We start from the raw sequence: 27452 nt of genomic DNA, 5'->3' as shown, positions 1-27452 counted from the left end.
CTAGGTCCTAGGTTGGGTCGTGACAATTGTGATGCCTCATGTTTTGGTTTGGGTTGTGTTTTGATGCAACATAGTAAGGTTATAGCTTATGCATCTAGGTAACTTAAACAGCATGAAAGAAACTATCCAACCCATGATCTTGAACTTAAGGCAGATTGTGTTTGGTTTGAAAATATGGCGTCATTACATTTATGGGGTGAATATTGATGTGCTTACCGACTACAAAAGCTTGAAGTATGTGTTTAGCCAAAGGGACTTGAACCTTAGGCAAACGAGATGTCTTGAAATTCTAAAGAATTATGACATGAATGTATTGTACCATCCGGGTAAGGCAAATGTTGTAGCCGATGCTTTTAGTCGGTTGTTCGTGGATAGTGTTGCATATGTTGAGGAAAGTAAGAGGGAGTTAGTTAAAGATTTCTGTAGATTGGCACTTTTAGAAGTGCTTTTAATTGACTCCAAGGATGGAGGTGTTCTTGTACATAATAGTTCAGAATCGTCTCTTATGGTAGTTGTTAAGGCCAAACAAGACCATGATCCGGTGTTAGTTCAATTAAAGAAGTCAGTTGCCAAAAACGCCATTTAGTCTTTCTTCCAAGGGGTATATAGGGTACTACATTACCAAGGTCATTTGTGTATTCCTAATATTTATGGGTTAAGAGAGTTGATATTGAAAGAGGCCCACAGTTCTCGATATTCAATTCATCCGGGATCCACCAAGATGTACTGTGATTTTAGAGAAGTGTATTGGTGGAATGGAATGAAGAAGGACATAGAGGAGTTTGTGGCTAAGTGTTCCAATTGCCAACAAGTTAAAGTTGAGCATAAAAAACCGGGAGGCTAAGCTGAAGATTTTAAGATTCCTACTTGGAAGTGGGAAGATGTGAACATGGACTTTTTAACGGGTTTGCCTCGTACTAGAAGGCAATATGATTCTATTAGGGTCATTGTGGACCGAATGACTAAGTCGGCATATTTTCTACCTGTTAAGACTTCTTATGGTGCCGAAGACTATGTTAAGTTGTATATTCGTGACCTTTTGAAACTTTATGGTGTTCCTTTGTCGATTATATCGGATAGAGGTATTCAATTCACTTCACATTTCTAGAAGTCATTTCAAAAGGGTCTTGGTAAAAAAGTAAGCTAAGTACCACTTTCCATCCACAAACTGATGGACAAGCCAAAAGAACAATTCAAATATTGGAGGATATGCTAAGAGCGTGTGTGATTGATCATAAAGGAAATTGGGATGAGCATTTGCCATTGATTGAGTTTGCTTACAATAATATTTATTACTCTAGCAACCAGATGGCTGCTTTTGAAGCCTTATATGGAAGAAGATATAAATCCCCGATGTGATGGTTTGAAGTGGGCAAGATGACATTGATTGGTCCAGATTTGTTAGTTGATGTAATAGAGAAAGTAAGGCTCATAAGAGAAAGACTGAAGATGGCTCAAACTAATCAAAGTCCTATTCGAATACTAGAATGAGAGAGCTTGAATTTGATATGGATGATTGGGTATATTTGAAGGTTCCACCTACGAAAGGTGAATGCATTTTGGTAAAAAGGGAAAATTGAGTCCTAGATATGTAGGACCCTATAGGATCTTGAAGCGTATTGGTAAAGTGGCATATGAGTTAGAATTACCATTTGAGTTGGATATGGTTCATCCGATATTTCATGTGCTAATGTAGAGAAAGTTTGTGGGTAATCCAAACTATATTGTGTCATTGGAAATTGTGAACGTTGAACAAAATTTGACTTATGAGAAGGTTCCAGTGCAAATCTTAGACCGGAAATGAAAAGATTAAGGAATAAAGATATTGCGTCCACCAAGGTGTTGTAGAGAAATCAACAAGTAGAGAGTTCTACGTGGGAGGTAGAAGCGGACATGATGATGCGCTATACGTATCTCTTTCCTTCTACTCAAGCCTAAGGTACTAAGTTGTTCGTGATCGAATTGATTAAACTCCTACGTTTTAGTTTCATATGCATGCATGTTCATGAAAGTTGATTTTAAAACCATGCTTTATGTTAAATATGAAGTTTATATGTTTTTATGTATTTTAAAGTGTCCCTATGTTTATATTGGGTGGCTAGTCCTCTTTCCATGTCTTTTCTATGCTAGTTAAATGTCATTCTAGAATGAATGTTCCTAAGGGAGAGATATTGTAAGACCCCGTAAGATGAAAAGTTGAATGAAAGGAAAATATCAAGAAAAGTCGACTGGCCCCAAGTCTATGAGTTAGTCTATGACTCGCAGGGACTTGTACGGGTCATAGAAATGAGTCGTAAACACTAGTTCAGGGCTGAAAAATTTGCTAAGGCAAAAGTGAGGTTGAAGAGTCACTTGATGACTTGCAGAATTAAATATGGCTCATAAGAACAAGTCGTGGTAAAACTTTAGAGACCTTCAACTTGCAGGTTTCTCAGGAATGCAAGACATGTGGTTTTTACGAATCATAAAGGAGACTAGGAGTCGTAACAAAAGTTTAGAAACTCCAAAATTTGTAGGTTTTCAGACCTGAAAGATGAGTCACTTTGAAAATTTGTAACACCAATGATGAGTCATAAACATGACTCGTAGAAGTAACTTTAGAGACTTGTTCTCAAGTCTTTTTTAGGGCCAACAGGACAAGTTGTTCCTACGACTCGCCACTACTTCTACGATCTGTAGACCTTGTCGTAGAGTTGCCCAATTCGAAATTTAATAAAGGATAGTTTGGTATTTTCTCTACATTCTAATAATATATGTGGACATTTTTAAGGACTAGATTCATTAAGTATTGTATCCTAAATACTTCTAAACTCTTTTATTCCCTCATTATTTCCCCAAACAAATTCTAGACTTCTCTACCAAGGTTCCTCAAGAGTTCATCAAGCTTTGGTTAGGGTTTCTTCAAGATCAAGTCTCATTTCTCAAATTCAAGTCCAATTTCAATCAAGGTATGTGTGGATTGATTCATGAGTTCCTTCCACTCATGGAGTCCAAGGTTTATTTCAAAAATCTCATGAAATATCATTACTTTTAATCTCATGAATTATATGAATTATGATTATAGAGTTCAATGCTTTCAAGGTATTCTCATAATTCTCAATTAAATTGATTATGTATATGATTTTTACTCAAATTCAAGTATGAATCATGATCATGAATTATAAGGATGTATAAGATATGAATCTCATGCAAGTTATGAAGAAGGGTGACTTAAGGCCCTATGTGGTGACCTAGGCCCTTATGATATGAATTATGCAAGTATAATTTGTAATGATGAACGACCAATTCTCACATTGCAACTATGTTATGAAATGAGATATTCTATGAATTATGAAATTTATGAACAAGTTATGATATATGCTAAGTATGTTTACTATGTTATGTATTCTGTGGGATTTATGTTAGCACTGAATTGGCCTGAGATGGGGACCCTACCAAAAGCCTTAGTATTAGCCTCACATCTCTTAAACTACGTGCCATCATAGGTTGCCTTCATGACTTATCTAGTGGATCCACATATATCATATGTACATGACCCACTTAGCGAGGTAGAGTTTACCTTGACAAGTAGATTCCATTTTCTTCATTGTATGGGAAACAACAGAATTCCATGTTATAGCTCGCATGATTTTATTGTCGGTTATGGTTCTTATACCACATATGTATATGATTATGATGTTATTTTATGATGTTCAACTACACTTCTTAAATACTTTAATTGTTATGGTTTTCCTCATGGTTTTACTTAGCCTCTCTACTATGTATGTTCTCGACCATTGCATCTTATGATTTATATTTCATGTCATGCCCACATACTTAGTGCATTATAATGTATTAACACATATTTTTGACTATATTATCTCATAATATAGGATTTGAGGTTTAGGATCATACCCACATACGTGGCTAGTTGAGTTCATACAGCAAAATCTTGGTGAGTCTTCATCCATCCAGGGCGGTCCATGAGTTGTTTCTTCTTTCAAAGACTTTTTGTTATATTTCATTTTGAGGGTGAGCTAGAGATATGTCTTAGCCTCCGTCCATGTTCATGATTAGAGGCATTCATTGGACAAGTGTTTGATTCTATTTTGTCAAGTTACATTCTTATTTATGAATCATGGTTTAGACTCTCTTATGATGTTTTCACATTTACTTTACCTTATGCATGCTTTATGATATGTCAAGAGGCTTGGTTGAAGCCCCTCAAAGTTTTAATCGTCATGTTATGACTAGGCCCTAGGTTGGATCGTGACATGAGAAAAGCGGTCTTCACATCAATTTGGTGTAATTCTAGATCTAAACGTGCAACACTAGCCAAAAGTAATCGTATTGAGGTAAAATTTACAAATGGTGAAACAATTTCCTCATAATCTATTCCAGCTTCTTTAGTAAAACCTTTTGCCACCAATCATGTTTTGTGTCTTTATATTTACCCATCCAACTTACGTTTAATTTTGAGAATCCATTTATTGCCAATAGCTCTACATCCCTAAGAAAGATCAACTAGATCCCAAACTTTGTTAGTTTTCACAGACTCTAATTATTCTTTGATCGCTTTTAACCATTCATCCTTTTTAGGGTTTGATAAAGCCTCAATAACAGAATTAGGTTTATCTAATTCTGTCGAAAATACCAAGTAAACATAATTCTCAATTTCATAAGATCGTTTAGGTAATTCCTTTCTTGTATTTTTATGTAATTGAAGTTCAGATTCCTCTATAGGATTTTTGGATTCAGAACTCCCACTAGGACCATGAATTATTTCTGGATCAATTAACCTAGCAATTATGTCCGACGACATTGTCTGATCTTCTGAATTCAATATTTCGTAGAAAGGCTCTCCTTCATTTATATCACCCTTTTGTGAAAATCATTTTCCAAAAATTGTAGATCTCGTGATTCAATTTCAGTAATACTTCCATCTTCCAATTCATCAATGAACACATACTCTTTAGAGCATTCTGATTATCTTATAAAGATACATTTCTTTCCTTTTAACTTAATTTATCAAACTCACTAAAATGATCTTTAATATATGCTACACCCTAAGGTCGTAGATTATTTAGGTTTGTTTTATGACTAGTCCAAAGTTTATAAGGAGTGAAAGGTACTAATTTAGAAGGCACTTTATTCAATATATAGGCCGCAGTTAATAATGCATCTCCCCAAAAAGACATAGACAAATTTTCTTGCGTCATATTCATTCTCTCAGCTATACCATTTTGACAAATATTTATGACCTCGATCGGTTCTTAAAACCTTTATTATTTTATCTAATTGATTTTCAGCTTCATTCATATATCTTTTAAAGCACTCAAGTGCTTCAGATTTATGAAAAATCAAATAGACATAACCAAAGCACGTGAATTCATCCATAAATGTAATGAAGTATGTGTCACCAGACCTTTCTCTCACATTCATTAGACCACAAATATAAGAATAGATTAATTGAAGTGGTATCTCAGCTCTTTTATCCTTTCCAAATAGTTTACCTGTAATCTTTCCAGCAAGACAATTCTCACAAGTTGGAATATCAATTTTGGAGAAAAGACCTAATTGCCCTTTCTTTGCTAACCGATTCATTTGATATTGCCCTATGTAACCTAATATTGCATTCCATGTAATAACATCAATATCATTATTACTAGAATAACATGTCATTACACAATGGTCAACATAATAGTCATAAGTTGAAGGATTCTTTCAACTCTTTTAATTCTATTGGGGCCATCCAGTAAGGAGGAATAGAGATAGGTTGGGTATTGAGGAGGAGATCGATACCAAAATCAACTTCCCTTTTGGGAGGTACACTGGAAAGGTCATCGGAAAAGACATCGGGAACTCATTGACTATGGGAACTGACTCAAGAGAAGGACTTTCGAAGTTGACATCCCTAACTCTCACAATGTGGTAAATACAACCCTTAGAAATTATATTTTGGGCCTTAAGATAAGAAATGAACTTACCCTTTACCATCAAATCACGACCCTCCCATTCAATTACGGACTTATATGGAAATTGGAACTTGACTCGATGAGTCTTATAATCTATGAAAGCGTAAGATGCTTGTAACCAATCCATCCCAAGAATCACATCGAAATCTATCATGTTAAGCTCAATAAGATCATAAGAAATAACTTTATGCAAGATAGACACGGGACAACCCCTATAGACCTTTCTAGAAATAACCGACTCACCAACGGGGGTAGATACCAAATAGGGCTCTAATAACATTTCGGATGACACATCAAACCTATTAGCAAGGAATGGAGTAACAAATGATAAATTTGCACTTGGATCTAATAGTGCATACACATCAAAAGCAAAGACCTTTAACATACTGGTAATGACATTGGGTGCGTCCTCAACCTCTCGTCTCCCATGCAAGGCGTAAAAGAGGTTGGTGCATTTCTCACCTCCAGGCTTGTTAACCATGAGCAATTTGACCTTGAGGCCTACTACCACCATCTCTATAATCCCTAGTATGGTGGCCCAGCTTGCCATACTTAAAGCATGCATTGGAGCCGGCTAAGCATTCCCCTTTGTGAGTCCTTCCACACTTCTTGCAAGCGGGAAAAGTTTGAGCAACAACATTCTCTCTTGGAACCATTAGTTTAGCACCCTTGTCCTTGATGAACCTTGAAGGAGGAGTATTGGTGGAACCTTGTCTCACAAACTGTTTCCCACCTTGGCCTTTGCCATTATTACCATAACCAAACCTTTGAGGGTTAAACCCTCTACCATCCACTCTAACCTTTTTGAACCTCCTTGATCTCTCTCTCATTTTCTCTTCTTTAATTTGTTTTGTGTAAGTCATCAACTGAGAGATGTCCATATCCTTGACCAACATGGCCATTTTGCACTCCTTGGACACCAAGCTTGATATATTGGAAATAAACTTGCTCATCCTAGTTCTTGGGTCGGAGATCATGAAGGGAGCATATTTTGATAACTTAGTGAATTTGAGAGCATACTCCCTCACACTCATACTCCCTTGATGGAGGTTGATGAACTCTTGGACTTTCGCCTCCCTTATCTCTAATAGAAAGAAGTGGTCTAGGAAGGCACCTTTGAACTCTTCCCATCCTATCGACCGTACTTTTTCATCCATCTCAACAACCCATTGTTCGTACCACACAACGGCTATACCTTTGAGTTGATAGGATGCTATCTCGACCTTCTCATTCAGTGGTACACCCATGATAGCCACAATTTGGTACATCTCATCAATAAACTCCATAGAGTTCTCATCTAGTTTAGAACCAGGCAGATTCATCCTTTGGAAATACCGAATCCTAGAGGCCAAATTTTTTATTTAGGGAAGAGGAACATCTTGATGCCCTCGGTTGGCTATGACTTGAGCCAACAATGTAATGATATTGCAAAACTCGACATGGGTTACCCCTTCCTCATGGTGGGACATTCGAAACCAGAGAAGCTTAGTCTTCATCATCAACCCTTACTCTTGGAGGTGCTCTTCCACGAGTCATTATCTAGAGAACATAAAATGGGTTGTTAGTTAAAGGAAAACTTAGGACATTCTAAGGCAAGACATGAATTTAAAAAAAAGTGAAAACTTTCCTAAACGTCCCATAGTCTCCTATTCATATTTATGGCGCGCTTCACAACCATGAATAAGATACTATTTGACATGCTATGTTGGACTTCGAGGACCATACAAAATCACAAGTTCTGATACCAATTTTGTCACGACTCAAGCCTAGGGCCTAACGTGACATGGCGAATGAGGAACCTAAAAGTACCTCAAATAAGCCTCTTAGCATTCTTTTAGCCTTTCATAGGTAATAACAATAAATAAATAAGCAGAAATCATAATAGTAAATCTTTAACTTACATATGTCTAATAATACCTCTAACTTTTAGCTTTAATGGGGTTAAGACAAGTCACTAGCTCACCCCCAATCATAATAGAAAGAAATGTCATAGTAAGTGTCGAAAGATCTCAACATATCATAAGTTAAAAAGATAAAGGGGTATTGCTCCCGAAACATGCGAACTCACCAAAAGTAGTCTTCAAATAAAATCTCAACTAGCCACGTGAAGGAGAATGAGGAGAAGCACCGGTCCCTACATGATGATGTCATGTAGGCAAAGAGTATGTGCTAGTACTTTGAATGTACTAAGTATGTAAGCATGCATGAAAATTGAGAAAACATTAAAATATTTATGTAATATGAAACATAATGCAATGCATGCATAATCAATCATGTAGATATTTTTTAAAACATTCATTTTGTGGGAAAATGACCTTAACCAACATTTAAGACCATGCGAGCTATTACATGGAATCCAACATAACCCCCTATGTTGGCCGGGTAGACTACTTGCCAGGTAGAACTCCGTCAACTTCATTCAATTCTTTAACTTTAAGAGTTTTCATGGATCTATTAGCCTAAGCCTACAAGGGCTCCTATGTTAACACATAGTTAATGAGACAAGGGGTTGCTACTAGGATTCCCTTACCGAATCCCACCTCAATGAGTCATTCATTGCTAAGTCAATCTCACGGAATAGTTTATTACTTCAAAATAGACATAGCATATAGCTTGAGAATTCAAAATATCATATTCGGTAGAATAGCTCATTAAAACCTTTGATAATTCAAATATGCAAGAATTGTTCTTATTGCATAAAGAAGTCATCATTCATATCATTTCATTATTCTTTTATTTCATAAGACTCTCTTTTGATCATAGACATTTCTTTCATAAATATTTATTTGGAGTCAAAGCTTTCAAGTCAAACTTCATTGAAAATATAGCAAAACTAGGTGGGTTAAATCACATCAAATTTCAAACATGTATGTAAATAAAATTATGCATAAGTACTTTGAAATCCATTAATTAAAAATCATACTTTAAACAATCCACCATGAATTTCAAGAACCTTTAAAGAGCTAAATAGAGAAAATACATGCAAACCATCAATCCATACAAATGAAATTATTTTGCATCAAAATAGACCAATAATCATTAGTTTAACCATGATTCATGCTATTAAGTAAAAATAAGAATTACTCATAAGAAAATCTTTTTTGAAATCAAGAGATTTAGTTGAAAGAGTTTTGAACTACATGGGTGGAAAAACAAGTCATGGATAAACACTCACATACCTTAGAGTAAACCTTGAAAAGAATTGGATAAATAAACATAATTTATCATATAATTAAAATAATTTAGGTATGAGAGTGGAAGCAATACTCTCATTGAAGACTTACATACGCTAATATAAGATAGGTAATTAAACTTCAAATACTTAATAATCTATGCATTTGGAATCATGCTATGAAAACCCATAAAGTTTCATACAAGAATTAAATAGAAGACTTTGATAATTCATTTGGGCTTCATGGATGAAAGGATCCATGAATCAATATCCACATACCTTAGATCCGAAGCTTTACTCAGAATCAAAGGACTTAATGAATACTCTTGAATCCTAGCCTTTTCTCCTCGCCGTAGTGTTTTGTGTACTACTTGGAGTATATGAATCACCGGAATAGTATTTTTACACTACTAAGAACTAAAACTATTTTTGAGAATGAGTAAAGGAGTGTATAAACAGAAGAGTTGCTTGAGAAAGCTTGATGAACAAAATGATCAAATAAGGTGGGTATTTATAGGTGTGAAAGAGGGACCTAACAATAATTAAAATAATTATAAAGAAATATCTGAAAATTTAATAGAAGATTTTGATGTCATGGGTGATGTCAAATGGATGACTAATGATTTCATGGGTAATGTCAAATGAATCTAGATATTTCCATGATTGGTGAGATGAGCCTTCTTTTAACGGAACACCCTTTTTCGAAGCTGCGTTTGAAAAAGATAACTTTCTCATTAGGATTTGGTGTCTCATTTGAAATGTTTATATAGAAGTCTACTTTCATTTCTTTCAAGTGATTTGGAGCATCCTACAGTGAGATATGATTTTTCTTCTACAAATACTTCATTTCATCACAGCACCATGTATGGTAAAAATTAATTTATTTGACCTACTTAACCTCCGAAAGTTAAAATATAGTCTTCACAAAAGTTGTAGGTAATGATGTTTGGATTATTTAGAAATTTGAACCAACCTATTAAAACTTATGCACAAAATACAGAAGCGATATCATTTTCATCGAGAATTGGAATATCATATACAATGTTTTTAGGGGGTGTTACATAAAGAAATTGGTTTACACGATTTGAATGAAAGAATTCAAGTTTTGCATGGTAAGTCTACATTCTTGGTGGTTGGTTTTTGTTAAGGTACAAATTTGTAAGGTAAGGAAGAATTGCTTGTCTTGATTGTTGAGCATTTGGAATAACTTGTGCATGGTTCGAGCTGTGGAGTTTATTACTTTCAATTTTAAAAGAGTTTGATGAATTCTTCATTTGAGAAGTTTGATTTAAGATAAAAGATAACATACTGTGGATGTTTTGCCAAGAAATAATGATGATAAATGAGTTAAGGAAAGGAACACGAGCCTGGTGCATCAAAGAGTTCAAGTATTTGGTATTCGATCATGAGTATGAATGTCCTGGCAATATTGCGCGGTGGATACAAGCTAAGAAATGTGAAGGAATAAGACCACAACTGTAGATTCCTTAGTTCAAAGTTAAAGGTTGTATGGGTTTTTGACTTTGAGCTCAGACATGACAATACAAGGCGGGTTGATTTAGCACGGATGTATGATGGGTCATCAACGACTTTCTGAAGGTTTCGTTTGGCTTTAGTTTGGGTAAAAAATAGTAAGGTATCGAAGATTGTGTGTTTTAGGTGGGGATATATTTCTAACATGATGGTATGCGAGTTATTAATATACTACAGGATGAGATATAGTTCTACATGGTTATTAAGGATTTTGAGTGGAATTAAGTGGATGAGACTACACAGGTTACTGCAGTGCATTTCATGGGTCATGTGTTCATAGTATATAGATTTATCGGGGTGATGAAGGGTTTCTCCTGGTTTGGAATTACATGATGGTTTAATAGAAGTTGAAATTGGGTAAGTGCAAGATTACATGAAATTAATATTGGTTGTGATTCAATAGTTTTATCTTAATAGAAAAGTACTATAAGATTCAAAATTTAGAGTTTTAACAATTGGATGAGACCCGTACTAGTCATGGGGTGCTTAAATGGGAAAACAGAGGTCTATATTTTGAAATTTGGAGATAATAATGTGTTGCTAAGAGGACATGGATGCTATCGACGGTCTGAGAATAAAGTAATTGTTCGGTGTGATTATGACGTTCTGATAGTATTGAGAGTGTTGGATTCAGTGGATTACTGTAAGAAGTATGTGGAAGTTGATATATTGGGTATGTCTACGATTGTTATGGTACTGGTCTGGTTGATTTTGAAGTCAAATGAATAGGAATGCATGTTATAGCCATTATGGAAAGAATATCTTGTGTTATTCGATTTGGTATTGTACACTCTTATGTGAACACCTACTTTATTTCAGACATGATTTGGAGTATGAATCCATGTCTATGCCCATGCATGTTTACACTCCCGTGGGTGGATTCCTAGTGGTGGATTGGATGTACTAATACATGCCCTATTGGTAGGGTAAGATGCTTGCGTGGGTTTGGTCAGTTTATATATGAGGATCTGGCGTTGCCTTGAGCCAGTTGAAGGTTTTCGAAAATTTCACAATTATCACCTTGCTTAGGAGGACTTATAGAAGAGCTACCATGTATATTTATAGCTGCTGTTTCTTGCCATTTTTGAAATGGAATTATGATGAATTTTGAGAAATTGTTTCTTGACCATTTTAGGTCCGTTTTGAGTAATTCAAAGCTCTAAATTGTGTGGTTTTTCTATGGGAAGACAGTGGTGTAATAGAAAAGTACTGTAGAACCTTCGTTTGAAGTAAAATTTGTAAAACAGCTGCTGCCCTAGCTTCGTTTCAAGATTTAAAGGTGATTTAATTTGTTGGGCTGATTTCTAACGTTATGAGCATCAATTTGTGCCCCATTTGGGGTACAAGCTCTATAATGAGTTTAGAACATTTTCACCGAGTTGATCTTTATGATTTCCACAACCCTATTTATGGAATTAGGTCATAGTTGTTCGATCACACTTCATAATAATTTGATTAAAATAAATCATGCATTTACAAAAATGAGTATGAAAATATAAAATCTTGAATGTAATTTCAAAATCAATGATCGAAAGTATGATATAGAATCCCACGAATTCAAGACTTAAAGAAAAAGTAGTTCACTCTTAATTCTCAAACTCCAAAAAAAACATAATAAAATAAATAAAACCTAAAAATGTAAGAAAAGTGGAAAAAGTAAGATTTGACAACATCTATGACTCACAACCTACGGACCGTAGGTCCTTGCACAACTCGTGGAGTCTACTCGTGGAAAGAAGTCTTTAGTTAACTCTCACGATCTCTTCTATGGATAGGACCTACAGTCTGTAGACTGAAGTACGACTCATCCTATTTAGTCGTGGTCTAAGTCCTCTATTTTCAACTCTCTGAATCTCATGTACGAACATTCATGTATGGATCGTAAGGCTTTCTATGGCTCCTAGTATGCCTTCATAGTATGAGAGCCATCAACACTTTATTCCTTTATTCTTCGACCACTATTCTATGGCTAGTAGTCACAAGTACGGATCGTGTTATTCCCTCGTGAACTTTAGATTGAACTTTATCTTTTTCTTAGTTCTCATTCTATGCTGCCTTTTACAACTCGTAGTCCAAACCACGGGTCATAGTAGGGCTCGTAGATGGTCAAACTTCTACTACCAATACTGTCATATCTAACTTAACTATCAAAAACCTATTTTCCTGCAAAATAAAGACAACACAATCAAATCTACTAATAAATGCATAAAAGACTTGCAAAATTCCAAGTTTAAAGATTTACAAGTACAATAAATCTGGTACATCAACACCCTAAACTTAAAATCGTTGCTTGTCCTTAAGAGATATAACTATGACATAACGATACTTAGCAATAGAAGAAATCGAAAACCTATAACAATCACATGGCCTTTTACAATCATGATACCTCCATTTTCATTCAACAACCAGTGCCATTATTTTTTTTATCAAGATAACATATGCGGATCAATACATGATATCACTATATCAATAGATAAGGTTACATACGAAAACAAAAATCACCAAGACAATACATTCTCGACAGTTCTACTTGTGTCCTTACCAAAAAAGTCCCATTTTTCACATATATCAATATTTTTCTCACGGACAAGGACTAGATATACACTCACTCTCACAAAAGAAATTTGAGTCATGCATGCACAATACCATAAGGTTTTCCTTATTTTTGATACTTAGATTCTTGAACAGTTGAATTAGTATCATTATAGGACTTTTTGGCTTATAACTTAGTGTTGGGGACATGTGTGGTATATTTGGATGAGTGACTTTTTTCCTTCTTGACACTACCTTAGCTTATCTTCACTTTTCTCAACCAATTTCACTCCTTGCTTTCCTTTCCTTTAATCTTTCATAAATGTTCGGGTGTGGCATTAATTCCTTTTTTTTCTTATATTATTTCTTCTTCTTATTTCTTTATTTTTCTCTTTATCTTTATCTTTGTGGCCACACCCATTTATTTTCCTTTTTCTCATCATGCTATTCTTTTTATACCCCTTTCTTTTCTTGTTTTCCTATATAGTATGCACCCTCAACTTAGGCATTTAGTTAAGTTGAGTTGTACAATGTCCAAAGAGAGACCGAAACAAAATACAGGTTTATAATAAATAATGGGGAAAGTGAATTGGGTAATGAAATAAAGGGTCGATTCAAACTTGAAAGATTTGGATCGAGGAATACATATTCATTTAGTTGGTTGTTTTTAAGCTAAGTGGACTATTTTCAAGAGCGGCCTATGATATTTTCTAATCAACAGTTCAATTATCATCGCATGACTAATGAGGCAAGTTCTGCATTGGCATACACAGTAAGAATTAAGTAATAGCCTCACACACACACGACACCAAGTTGCACTATCAATCATAGAATATAGGCTTAAGTCATCGACGACCCCTTAAAGTTGTTTACATATTTCACTTAGACACCTCACCTAGAAGTAGTACCTATTGAATACGTAAAATATTTAAAATATATACCTATTAAACACAAAATACTGATTTGGCAAAAAACTTGTTTTACACTCTCGATGGGTACGTGAAGATGTCCTAAATGGCATTTTTCTTTTTTTTTTCTTGAAAAAGTATACTCTTTTGTTTTATTGACATTTTCCATTAATAAATGACTAAAAATTTATTTATTTGTTAAAATAATTATTTTTTAAGAAAAAAGTAAAAGAAAAATCAGCCCCCCACCATGTCTTCTTCACCTCATTTTTCTTCTCCAAAGACTTCTCTGTATTTTTCTCTCCTACAACTTTTTTTTTCTTTTTCTCTTTGGTTATTTTATTTCTTTGAATCTTTATCAAAGAAAATGACTTTTGAATAAACTAATCTTCTTTCCATTCTTTTTTTTTCATACTTTGTTATTGTCTTTCCATTAGCGGATAATCCATCTCCACAATCTTTGTTCATATAAATTTTTATATGAAAAAATAATTATTATTCACAATTTTTGTTTAGCACTTGAATTTGAAAGTAATAATTTACTATTTAACCAAAAAAGTGAGCTTTCGGAGAAATGAAGGGTGGTTGACAAGGGAAAGAAGAAAGAAAGGGGAAGGGATCAGGTGGTTGGCTGGGTTGGGGGTGGGTGAGTTGGAAAGTGAAAATGATTTATTTTTATGATTAATAGGATTAAAAATTATTTGTTTTTTAGTTGAAAATTCATTTATTATTTGGGGTCCATACGACACATGTCATTGCCTTATTCATTGTTTTCCAAAATATCATCGAGTGAGATACACTCACTATATTTTTCATACTGATTATCATTTTGTGTTTAATATGTATAAATCTGTTACGATTGGAGTATTCAATAGGCACTAGTCCTAGTTGAGGTGTCTAAGTGAACTATGCAAACACCTTTAAGGGACCATCGATGACATAAGCCTAGAATATATTTGGCTTATGCGTCAGTTTAAGTCGTGATTATCCTGTCAATCTATGTCATGTCCTAAAAAGATCCCATATAGTCAACTTATCAAAGAAACAGATAAGTTATTTATTGTAATACTTCAAGGGTAGGTCTTGGTTGTGTTTTGATGCAAAGTGGAAGGGTGACAGCCTACGCTTCTAGGCAACTCAAGGTGCATGAAAAAATTATCCAACTCATGACTTGGAACTGGGGATAGTTGTGTTTTCTTTGAAAATTTAGAGGCACTATCTTTATGGTATCCACGTTGATGTATGTTTCGACCATAAGAGTTTGCATTATGTGTTCAACCAAAAGGATTTGAACCTTCAACAAACAAAATGACTTGAGTTGTTGAAGAACTATGATAATGTGTTATACCATCCGAGTAAAGCGAATGTGGTTATCGTTGCTCTTAGTCGATTGTCCATGAATAATGTTGCCCATATGCAGGGTCAAAAAAAAGGAGTTGGTTCGTGATGTTCATAGGTTAGCTCATTTAGGTGTTCACTTAGTTGATTTCGAGGATGGTGGTGTTGTTATATAAAATCATTTCGAATCGTCTCTTATGGCGGATGTTAAGATAAAGAAAGATAGTGATTCCACTTTAGTTGAGTTGGAGAAGGAGGTTGCTGACAAAGCCATTGAGGCTTTCTCTCAAGGGGGACAAGGCGTGCTTAGATATCAAGGTCGTTTGTGTGTTCCTAATGCTGATGGTTTGAGGGAAATGATATTATCTGAAACTCATAGTTTGAAGTATTATATTCATCTGGGCTCCACAAAAATGTATCGAAACTTGAGGGAAGTGTATTTGTGGATTGGCATGTAAAGGTATATTGCGAAGTTTGTGGCCAAATGCCTCAATTATCAGCAAGTCAAGGTTGAGCATCAAAAATCAAGAGGTTTAGCTCAAGACATTGATATTCCTACTTGGAAGTAGAGACATTTTAATATGGACTTCGTTGTGGGTTTGCCTCATACACGTAGACAACATGATTCAATTTGGATAGTTGTTAATCGAATGACTAACACAGCATATTTTCTTCTCGTTAAGACTTCCTATTTGGTCGAAGATTATGCAAAACTTTATATTTGAGAGTTGGTTAAGCTTCATGGAGTTCCATCATCTATCATTACGGATCGAGGTACTCAATTCACATCTCAGTTTTGGAGGTCTTTCCAAAAAAATCTTGGTACTCAAGTTAAGTTTAGTATGAACTTTCACCACAAATCGATGGTCAAGACGAGTGTATTATTCAGACCTTGGAAGACATATTGAGATCTTGTGTAATTGATTTCAAAGGTACTTGGAATGATCATTTGCCTTTGATCGAGTTTACCTATAATAATAATTACCATTCTATTATTCAAATAGCCCCATTCGAGGCTCTATATGGTAGGAGATATAGGTCTCCTATTGATTGGTTTAAGGTTTGTAAAATTGCCTTGATAGGTCCTGATTTGGTGTATGAGGTTATGGAGAAGGTTAGACTCATTAGAGAAAGGTTGAATATTGCCAAAGTCGACAAAAGTCTTATTCGGATGTAAGAAAAAGGGAACTTGAGTTTGAGGTTAATGATTGAGTTTATTTGAAAATATCACCCATAAAGGGTGTGATGCATTTTGGAAAAAAGAGAAAGCTTAGTCCTCGATATGTAGTCCCATATCAAATTTTGAGGTGGTTTGGTAAGGTGGCATATGAGTTGGAGTTGCCTTCGGAGTTGACATCGGTGCATCTGGTATTTCATATATCATTATTGAAGAAGTTTGTGGGTGATCCTAGCTCAATTGTATTTTTGAATAGTGTGGGAGTGAAGGAGAGTTTATACTATGAGGATATTTTGGTTGAGATTCTAGACCGCTAAGTTTGAAAGTTGAGAAATAAAGAAGTTGCATTCGTTAAAGTGTTATGGAGGAAGCAAAAAATTGAAGGTTCTACATGGGAGGCTGAAGCCGATATGATATCATGGTATCCTCATATCTTTCCTTCCATTACTAGTTGAGGTATTAAGTTCCTTCATGGTTTGCTCTCACTAATTCATAAGTTTTAGTTTTTCCATGCCTCTTCATATACATGCATGTTCATGAGGTTGATTTTAAGATGTGATTTATATTATGCATTTTAAATATGTTATTGCATTTATGTTAGGCTATTATATTTGTTTTCCTACTCCTATCATGCTAGTTAAGTCCAAATCAAGAAAGAATATTTTCAAGGGAGATATATTTTGAGGCCCCTGAAGTTGAAAAGTCAGAATATTGAGTTAAAAAGAAAAACCTGAGAAACAATTGGTCTGAGGCTCGCCAAATGGAACTGGTAACTCACCAAATAGAACTGGTGACTCGCCAAAGGTGCCGTGGAGACTCATCAAAGGGCAAAACAGTTCGCCGAACATTACTGAAAATTTGAATCAGAAGAATGGACTTTTCCCTCGTCCAAACTTCCTTTTCCTCTAACAACTTTTCTGAATGCCCACTTGGAAAGTCACCAAGGTCCTTCTCATCAAATGGAATTGAAAATAAATAATTGGTCTGAGGCTCACCAAATAGAACTGGCGACTCACCAAAGGTGCCTTGGTGACTCGTCAAAGGGAAAAACATATCGCCAAACATTACTGAAAATTGACTCAGAAAAAGGGACTGATTGGGAGATGAGAAGGACCTTGGTGACTTGCCAAGTGGGCATTCAGAAAAGTTGATAGAGGAAGAGGAATTTTGGACGAGGGAAAAGTCCCTTCCGCAACTCGCCGAAAGGATTGGCGAGCTAATTGATCTCGCATAAATTCTTAGAGAAGTCGGCAGTAAAAAGGAAGAGATGAGTGAGGAGAAGGACAAATTTGGCAACTTGCCAATATGGTCGGCGAGTTAAGTCGAGATCACCAAAAGGTTCAGAGAAATCTCCTCAGAACTAAGAGAGATTAGGTGAGGAAGCAAGGAAGCTTGCGACTCACCAATTAGGTTAGTGAACACGGCTAACTCTCCCAACTATCTCCGTCAGTAAAATTTTAAGGTTATTTTCGTCTTTCCATATCCAATTAATTCCTAAGTTATGATATTTTAAGCCAATTTCTAAATCTATAACTACCCAAATCTTCAAATTCCCCCCATTCCTTCTCTAATCACTAGTTACAATATTTCTCTCTCTAAACCACTCTCTCAAAGAATTTCTTCTCTTCAAAGCTAAGGATCTTCAAGGTAAAGTTCAAGTCTCCAATTCAAGTACTTAGAGCTTTAATTTTAGTCAAGGTATGTTGGGAATTCATCCATGGATCCTTTTCATCCACGAAGCCCAAAGGTTTTTTTTCTCTTTTTTATTTGATTTCAATGCAATGATTTAGGGTTTTCATGAGAATGCATTGGGTCAATTTAATTATAATTTATTTCAATTTCATTGATATAATTATGCATGTTTTGAGTCTAATAACATAGTTTTTTATTGAGCTTTCATGGACTCATGCATTATGCTATTTTCAAGTATGAATTTATAAAGTGATGATCATGAATTGATGAACAGGTATGATGATGATTATGATGAATTATTATTTCAAGTATGTTCTCAAACAAGTATAAAGGTTGTGAAAGGTTTTCTCACCAACTCATGGATTCATAAAGATGAAAGGTTTTTCTCATTCTTGTATTAATCACCGTGTTAAGGAGCTAATCTTATGACTACTTTATGGTGAAGATTGGTATTTATTATTGTCTTTCCTAATGATGTTAATGACTATTATTTATAACTTTCCGTTGGGATATTGACTAGAATTGAGAGGGATGGAGTTCGGTTTGGAACCTCAAGAAGCGACCCAAGGGAATTCTAGTAGCAACCTCTAGTCCCTAACTATGTTGCCTCCGTCCTAGCTAGTGAATCCACAAATAGCTCAAGTTAAAGATTTTCTCACAGAGTCTACCTTGGAAATTAGCCTCTCTCTTTTTGGTGTGGGAGTAACACCGGATTTGATGTTATATCTTGCATGATCTTATATGTCGGTTAAAGTCTATATCCCACAAATGAACGATTTTTTTATGAACCCTTATGATGATTTCAAATGAAGCACTGACCATATATTTTGACTTATGATTTCTACTCCCATGCTTCAAATGATTATTGGTCTTGCATTCCATATTTTATGCTCATCATGCTATCATGTCTACTTTATGCATAGTTCTCACATACTTAGTACAGTCCATGTACTAACACATATTTTTGACTACACTGTATCATAATATAGTGTCTGATGATCATTACGCTCATCCTTCCATTCATGACTAGATTTGTTACTACTTTTTCTTATTGGTGAGTCCCCATGTTCCAAGGACGTGATATTGTGATTTCTCTTATGTTCCATGAATTTGAATCTTATGTTTTTGGTGAGTTAGGAACAAGTCCTAAGCCCTACCTAATAGAAGCAGAGGCATGTATAGACAGTTTCGAAATTGTACTCCCCTTATGTTGAGACTCCACTTTTTAGACTTATCTTCCGCATAGACTTATCTTACGTATATGTTTTCATTGATGTATTTACTTACCTTATGTGTACAATGTATGATAAAAGGTTTGGATGGAGCCCCTTGGAGTTTCGATCGCCGTGTCACGCCTAGGACCTACCTTGGATCGTGACACGTCCAGAGTGTAGACTCAGGCCATGACATGGGCTCTGTCAATCAACATATCAAGATCACTAAACAACCATTCCTTCTCCATTACAATTATCAAGTATGACATTACTTTATTAAAAATATAAAATAAAATACATAGATATTGACTCTATCCAATTTTCAAGTTCATTTCTCCCTTACTATAGTGATATTCAGATTCCCTTTAAGAATTAATCACACAATTTCAATTAACTCATTCATATTAGTCATACTGATATTTATTCATATTTATCATCATATGCAAGATACACACATCCACGTTATCCTGATTACATTATATTTAAGGTCGTCCATTAAATCACCCTGTCCGTAGGTCTAATCATGTTGTCTCCATCAATTTTATAATGTATTTATATGTCACTAAAGAAGTCTATACATAAAAGTAAATCATATCTTACTTCAATGCCAAGCTATTTCCCTAGTGCTCATGTAGTCTCACTTTCACCCATGAACTTAATTTCTGAAGGAGAATCTGAGGGGGAGAAACAAAGTTGTTTTTTTCCCATGAAAAGTCTTTCTTCCCACGTGAGCTCTTTTATCTCAAAATATGACCTAGAACCATTTTTAGGAGATAACCGTCACTAAAATAGGAATAAAACTCATAAAACAATTAAGAATCGAACTCTGCCTCACTACACATTGCTGCAGCAGTGGATCTTCACTGCAATGGATTCGTTATGAGGGTATACCTTTTGCTACATCGGACCCTGTTGATTGGTCCGCACGAATTTTAAAAATTTAATAGTGTCGGGACAAAACTTGTACCCAAAATTTTAATTTTTGATGATTTATATCGTGAAATTTCTAATAAATACATAATGATCATTACAAAAATAACAACTAAAATCAAATGACAATAAACCTACTTGCAAATTATAACAAAATATACTCAATAATAATTAGCCCAAATGAATAGCTTGAATAATAAAACATACTTTAAATAAATTTTGTGTGCCTTATTGGACTATGTCTTTTAACTGAGTTTACCCAAAACGAAGAAGGCAAAAGGAACAAATAATAATAATTTTTCAAAAAATAAATGTAAAACGCAAAATGCTTTTTTGGCCTATTTTTAGCTCACACTTTGTGCATAAAGAGGGGGTCATTTTTCATACCATTCAACATTACAACAAGTTTTAAATAGAAAATGTTATAGCTCAAGAGACAATACCAACACCTTTAGAGCCCGTTTGGATGGGCTTTTGGACGTGTTTGCCTAATGCTAACTTTAAGCCATAAAGTTCTTAAAGTCAGTCAAAAATGAAAAGTTAGGATTCCTAATTTTTTTTTCTAAGTGTTTAAAGTCATTTTTTTTACCATGAAAATTACTTTTATATCCCTTATATTTTAACTAAATTTCCAAACTACCCTTTTTATTCTTTTAACCCTAAAATTCACATAATTTTTCCCATTTAAGCACTTTTATCCAAACATTCAACTGCTTATTTATAAAAATAACTTTCAGCACTTCAAAGTTCTAAAAACACTTCATATATAAAAGTTACTTTTTTTAAGTCCATCCAAACGGACTCTTAGTTTAGTTTAAGTATTAATATAAACTAACAAAATGTGAATAGTTTAGGGGAACTTTTAGATATTAAGTCTAATTAAAAAGGCCAAATAGTTGCCATCACAATAAATTTGTTCAAAGAATGATTAAAAAGAAAGGAGTATAAAATTATGAAGAAAAGGACTACCAAATTTGGCAAATAGACTAAAGTCTTGAACCAAAAAAGATGGAGCCTAATTTGGGAAATGCAATGATTGTGAGTCACAACTCACAAACCAAAGCCATGGCAGCATGCAATGTAACTGATGCCATTTTTGAAGGGCTCCCCAATCATAGACAGCAGGTCCTTCTCACCTTTTCCTACTTTTCAGGTCCTGTATATTTATGCCATTATTCTTCACGCACAATATTTGAGGTTAATTCACCTATTTGAAGAAACAAGAAAATGAATCGAGATATATAAAACATCCCATAAATTGAAAGGTAATGAAATGGAGAAGGTACCCATCATTCATTTCCATGTGTTCTATAATCCCCATTCTTACCTTTTCTTTCTGAATTTGTCTCAGCTTACCTTTCTAGGGTTTTGAAAAGAAAAAGAAAAGACATTTAAAATTCAAACATTTTTGCATATACATAAATGTAGGTGGTTTTTATCCTCTTTATTTTTTGGGGATATATGCATGTCTAAGGAGTCGTTTGTTTTTGTTTCTCCTATGGAAAAGGGAAAATAAAGAGAGGAGAAAATTAGGAAGAAAATCTGCGCTAATGTGTGATGGGTTCTCTTTGCGTCTATTGGTAAAAGTATTTTTTTTTTCCAAAATTTGCAGGGACTGAATATTTTTGCAGGGATTGAAACCCCTGATTTTCTTGGGGGAGAAAGAAGGAAGTACTAATAGCGTTTCATAGATAAAACAAATTTAAAATATATGCATAAAATTTGATAGAAGTGGTGGTGAGAGAAGGAATTTTAGTGTGAAATGTTGGCATTGGTGGAGGGAAAGAGGAGGAGCAGCTGATGATGGAGCAAGAATTAGATCCAAAACTTAGGATAGAGAACACTTTACCAAATCCTCAGAGATCTAAGAGTTTTGCATTCAGAGCACCTCAGGAAAATTTCACAATCCAAGATTTTGAATTGGGAAAGATCTATGGAGTTGGTTCTTATTCCAAGGTCAGATTCTACTCCCTTTTATTCTATTTATGTCTATATTTTGTATTTTGGAAGAACTCTAGTTTGAGATTCTGCTTCAACTTTTTTCTTTTTCTTTTTTGTGCTCAAGTGTGATGAGGTTCTCCTGCTCATTATGGTTTAGCCCCTCTTGATAAGTGGTATGGGGCGGGTTTTGATATTTGTTGGAAATGTTGACCATGAATTTTCTTTCCATGTGTTAATGTCATTACCATACTTTTCGAATAATGAGTTATCTTGTTGATTTCAGGTGTACTTTTTATTTATCTTCCAGATTTCTATATTCATTTTCTATCTTTTCTCCGTCATTCACTTGATAGTCAATAGTTGAAACCAGCTAGTATATATTTTTGTAATAAAGTATCTGCCCAAATGCCCTACACAAAAGGAAAAAGGAAAACAAATGACCATTATCTATTTGTTGTAGAAGTAGTCTCTTTTAGACCAAAGAAAATCTTTGAGATGTGTTTGAGTTTTCAAGCAATTCTTGGTGGCATTAATAGGTGAAAAGCAGAGGTCCAGTTCAGGGATTGTATTTCCCACTGCTCAGTTGAGGGTCGTCTTATTAGCCTATATTAGTAACTAGCAAAAATCTTCTTATATTTTGTCTTTCTCCTTTCACCCCTATTGCTTTTCCTCTGGGTAAACAAATCATGAATAGTAATTGAAGTTTTGGATGCAAATCGTGTACGCTACCAGGTTGTCAGAGCAAAAAAGAAAGACACAGGGAATGTTTATGCCTTGAAGATCATGGACAAAAAGTTCATCACTAAAGAAAATAAAACTGCTTATGTGAAACTAGAGAGAATTGTACTTGATCAGCTGGATCATCCTGGTATTGTGCGACTATTTTTCACCTTCCAAGACACTTTTTCACTATGTGAGTTTTTTTACACATTTTCTGATATGTTAGTATTTTACACATTCTCTGTTAAGGATCTTTTTCCACTCTTTATGCTTGTCATTTCTTGTCAAACATTGATCTTTCTCCTGCTAATTTCACGTTACCCTATTGTGAAGACATGGCACTGGAGTCCTGTGAAGGTGGGGAGCTTTTTGATCAAATTACCAGGGTGAGTAAATGAAGAAACTTGAGATCTGTGTTCTCTTAGTTTCTGCCATAAGCATCGAAAATCACTACATAAAACAGAAAAAAAAAATTATCACCAGTGAACTTCTTGTGGCATATTTGGATTTCTCTCGGTAACATGTATTTTCTTCTTGAACTTTGTAATGTGGTTGACTTCCTGAATCTGATATAGTCTTTTGTTCCTTCTGGAAAGAACAATCACCTTTCTAAATTTTCCTTGTCCAGCTATTCTGATATCATTGGCACTGAAGGATATCCCATTTCTGAAGTGTGTGAACAATTCCACAATCCACTACTATTCTCTTTTGCTTGGAAAGCAAGTAAATCTTTTCCTATTGAACTTTTATTTTGGTTGGTGCAGAAAGGTCGTTTGTCTGAGGATGAGGCACGTTTTTATACAGCTGAAGTGGCAGATTCTCTTGAATATATACACAGTATGGGATTGATTCATCGAGATATTAAGGTACTTTTACTATGTAACTGCTGTGTCAGCAGAATATCCTAGGACAATTTTGAAAGTTTTATTTATGGCAGCCAGAGAACCTGCTACTCACTGCAGATGGACGTATTAAAATTGCCGACTTTGGCAGTGTAAAGCCCATGCAGAATAGCAGAATAACAGTGCTTCCAAATGCAGTATCAGGTATATCTTGCTTGTTGTGAGGTTACTTCCGTGGAAATCAGAATCATATTGGCACAAAATAGTGTATTTTGATGTCATTGTCATTGCTGAATCAGTGGTCTTTCTTTCCTCCAGATGACAAGGCATGTACTTTTGTGGGGACAGCTGCATATGTCCCTCCTGAGGTTTTAAATTCTTCTCCTGCGACTTTTGGGTATGGTCCCTGCCCTTGAAAAAGCAAGTTTTTTACTTCTTTTGTTGTGTAATAAAAGTAGGTTCTAAGGTAATCCACATGCAAAGGGCATCATATTGAAACTGTATGTGCACTTTTCAATCTTCTGAATCGTAGCTGATTGGTATTAGTTTCTACACACTTCTTTGCTGGTTTTTCTGAATTACGCATTTTTGAATGAAAATATAATCATTTCTTTTGGACATGTTCTACCAGAAATGATCTCTGGGCACTTGGCTGCACCTTGTATCAAATGCTTTCAGGAACTTCTCCTTTTAAAGATGCCAGTGAATGGCTCATTTTTCAAAGAATCATTGCCAGAGATATCAGGTTCCCAAATTATTTTTCAAATGAAGCCAGAGATCTCATTGATCAGTTGCTCGTAAGCTATAATTCCTCTTTAATCTTTACTTGCATTTTCTTGTGGTTCCTTTTTTTTTATTCCTCCATTCTTCGTTTTGTCCTTCTTTTCTGAAATGCTTCTCAATTTATTTTATCAGTTGATTAATACATCGATGAGCCTAGGCAAATATTTTTGACTATTGCACTTTGCTGATTCGCTAAACCTTTATATTCCACGAGCATAACACAAGCAATATATACACCATGCGGGCCTTATATAATGAAGGATGACTTTTGCATCTTGATTGACATAGGTTTCTCTTTGTGTAATTGGATTATATGAGCTTGCAACCCCTACGCCAGCCAAAACTTTGGCTTTGTTAACATGTTTAGATCTTTTTTTGGGGTGCCCCTTAGACTTAAAGCAGGGATAAGATCTTAGATAGAAACATATTTGTTTGTCTATTTAGCTTTATGAAACATCAATGCATGCATCTTCTGCTATTTTGGGTCATGGACTACAGTATTCTTGTTTGTTGGACTACACACCTTCTCTTTTTATGGCAGGTAGAGAGAATATTGTGTCCAACATGGCATGTATGTGCCATTTCTAAAATAATTCAGAACACAATTGATAAACATCTTCAGCATTCCAATAGAATGTAGTCTTAAAAAATGTGTCTTATTCCAAGTAAAAGAAGCCCATTTATGTGCCTGTGTATATATTTACAAAAATACACAGGTTATACATTTGTACATATCAGAAAATCTCTTTTGCCAACTAACTTGCATCCAAATGACTCAGGATATTGATCCTAGCCGAAGACCAGGTGCTGGACCTGATGGTTACGCTTCACTGAAAAACCATCCTTTCTTTAGCGGGGTTGATTGGGATAATTTAAGGTTACAAACTCCCCCACGGCTTGTGGCAGAGCCAAAAGTATGGCAGTTTTATTTTTATCATTGAAGCTTTATCTCAATTTTCTTAAGGAGTTGATTATTTCTAGAAGAATTAAAAGGGTATATCTCAAATCTTCAGGGGCACTATACTCGTAGCAGTGGTGAAGATCAAGATTCTTCATGGAATCCCTTGCATATTGGGGACGGTTCAGCTAGAACTATTGATGGAAATGGTGGTACGACATTCTCTTCTGAAGCTGGTAGCATTACCAGGCTTGCTTCAATTGACTCATTTGATTCAAAATGGTAGGTTTAGCACCTGTGGGATATTTTAGCTATTAAATCTTGGTTTGACTTTTAACTATGGTTATCCTTGTTTTAAATGGTCCTGCTGCTGCTTGTTGTGGGAGCTACAAGTGTTATGTAGCAGAAACAGGTCTAGTCAATCTGTTCCAATTATGCCTTTTTTCCTATATAGTTTCAGCCTTTAAGGAAAGAGACGGCAGCTTTGTTATCTTCAAATTGCTAGTCTCCTCTGTACTTTGGTATTTGTGTTTCAACATGTAAAAAGTGTCGTGTTATATTTGGGTGCCAGTTTCTTGCCTTATCTCTTCAGCTTCTGATACTCTTTATGTTTTCCTAATTGGGAAAAAGGGAAGCAGTCTTTGCTTCATTAATTCATTAGGATCAACCTGTAGTGCAAACTAATAGCATTGAGTGTCTTACATTAAGTTTCCTGTAGAAGTGTGTTCCTACTCTGCTAAGCCTGTGTTGTAATGCTTCAATTACTCTTCTGGTTTTGTTAAGTGGGACATTGCAACCCTCAATTGCACGCTTTATTACGGGCAGGCTCATGCACATGGATTGCTTTAGGCTGACTCCTCTGTTTTGTTATTTTCCTCAATTCTTTCCTTCTCTCATTCCTTGTCTATTGGTAATACATGTCAATGTGTTTCTCCTGATGTATCAACAGGAAGCAGTTTTTGGAGCCTGGTGAATCTGTTCTTATGATCTCCAATGTGAAAAAGATACAGAAGCTTACAAGCAAGAAAGTTCAGCTTATCCTGACAAATAAGCCAAAGTTGATCTATGTAGACCCCTCAAAGTTGGTGGTCAAAGGGAATATTATATGGTCTGACAATTCTAACGATCTTAGTATTCAAGTCATAAGCCCTTCACAGTTCAAGGTTTGCACAGTTAAGTCCTGTTGCTTTCTCTTTAAACCTAATTGCCTGTTTTTCTATTCTTAAGAGACGCCGTCATTTTTACTTTTTTTAATGATTTCTTTTGGTAAATTATTTTTTTGTTACGATTTTCTAAGTTATCAGAGTTTTAACTCAATCTTTGTATGTTCATTTATCTTGTGATCATATAGCCAAAGAAAGTTATGTCTTTCGAGGATGCTAAGCAACGAGCAATGCAGTGGAAAAAGGCAATTGAAACACTCCAGAACCGTTGATATTTATTTATCTGCATTTTGACCATACTTTTTGAAAAAGAAATGAAATTGTAGAGGCTACAAAGGATCCAAAACTGTTGGATTCTCCTACAGAATACTTATCAATATAACTCAATTTACAGGTCTAGAGTATAGTAGATAATTTTCACCACAGCATTTTTCTTTTTTTCTTCTTTCCTTTGGATGAATTGCACATCCACATTTGTATGGTACAGTCTTGTAAAAGCAGAAACTGAAAGAAGTTGGTGAATTTTCAGCTGTATCAAAACCACTCCTCACAGTAGAGCTGTTTTTGTCTGAAACCAAACAGCAATCATTTTTGTTTTCCAGATCAAAGTTTTGATTCTTAAACAAGAATTGTTGTTTTTCAGAAGCAAACAAAC

At 35.0% G+C, this 27452-nt stretch overlaps 1 protein-coding gene across 5 annotated transcripts; it reads left to right on the top strand.

The window, feature by feature from the left end:
- The first annotated feature begins 21418 nt into the window (after positions 1-21418).
- On the top strand, positions 21419-27352 carry LOC129896083 (3-phosphoinositide-dependent protein kinase 2-like). 5 transcript variants are annotated; one of them, XM_055971903.1, is made up of 12 exons: positions 21419-21575; positions 22063-22406; positions 23124-23304; positions 23445-23497; positions 23876-23977; positions 24049-24157; positions 24272-24350; positions 24585-24750; positions 25516-25650; positions 25750-25916; positions 26584-26806; positions 26986-27352. In XM_055971903.1, exons 2-12 carry the CDS (start codon positions 22251-22253, stop codon positions 27067-27069), a joined length of 1455 nt encoding a protein of 484 aa, XP_055827878.1. In that variant the 5' UTR covers positions 21419-21575; positions 22063-22250; the 3' UTR covers positions 27070-27352. The 5 variants fall into 5 exon arrangements, with proteins under 5 accessions (XP_055827878.1, XP_055827879.1, XP_055827880.1 ...); XM_055971904.1 differs by having other exon boundaries at positions 21419-21603; XM_055971905.1 differs by lacking the exon at positions 21419-21575 and adding an exon at positions 21610-21715 and having other exon boundaries at positions 26584-26797.
- The last annotated feature ends 100 nt before the right edge of the window (positions 27353-27452 follow it).

The sequence above is a fragment of the Solanum dulcamara genome, chromosome 7, assembly GCF_947179165.1.
Source record: "Solanum dulcamara chromosome 7, daSolDulc1.2, whole genome shotgun sequence".
In the NCBI taxonomy this organism is placed as follows: Eukaryota; Viridiplantae; Streptophyta; class Magnoliopsida; order Solanales; family Solanaceae; genus Solanum; species Solanum dulcamara.
The sequence above is the reverse complement of the archived record's forward strand: the minus strand, read 5'-3'. Positions and strand labels throughout refer to the sequence as shown.

Bases quoted from the DNA above. Each gene is read 5' to 3' on its own strand.
- LOC129896083 (XM_055971903.1), top strand. From the start codon at position 22,251: ATGATGGAGCAAGAATTAGATCCAAAACTTAGGATAGAGAACACTTTA. The intron at 25,917-26,583 runs GTAGGTTTAGCA...ATGTATCAACAG, and splicing joins GACTCATTTGATTCAAAATG to GAAGCAGTTTTTGGAGCCTG. The intron at 26,807-26,985 runs GTTAAGTCCTGT...GTGATCATATAG, and splicing joins CACAGTTCAAGGTTTGCACA to CCAAAGAAAGTTATGTCTTT.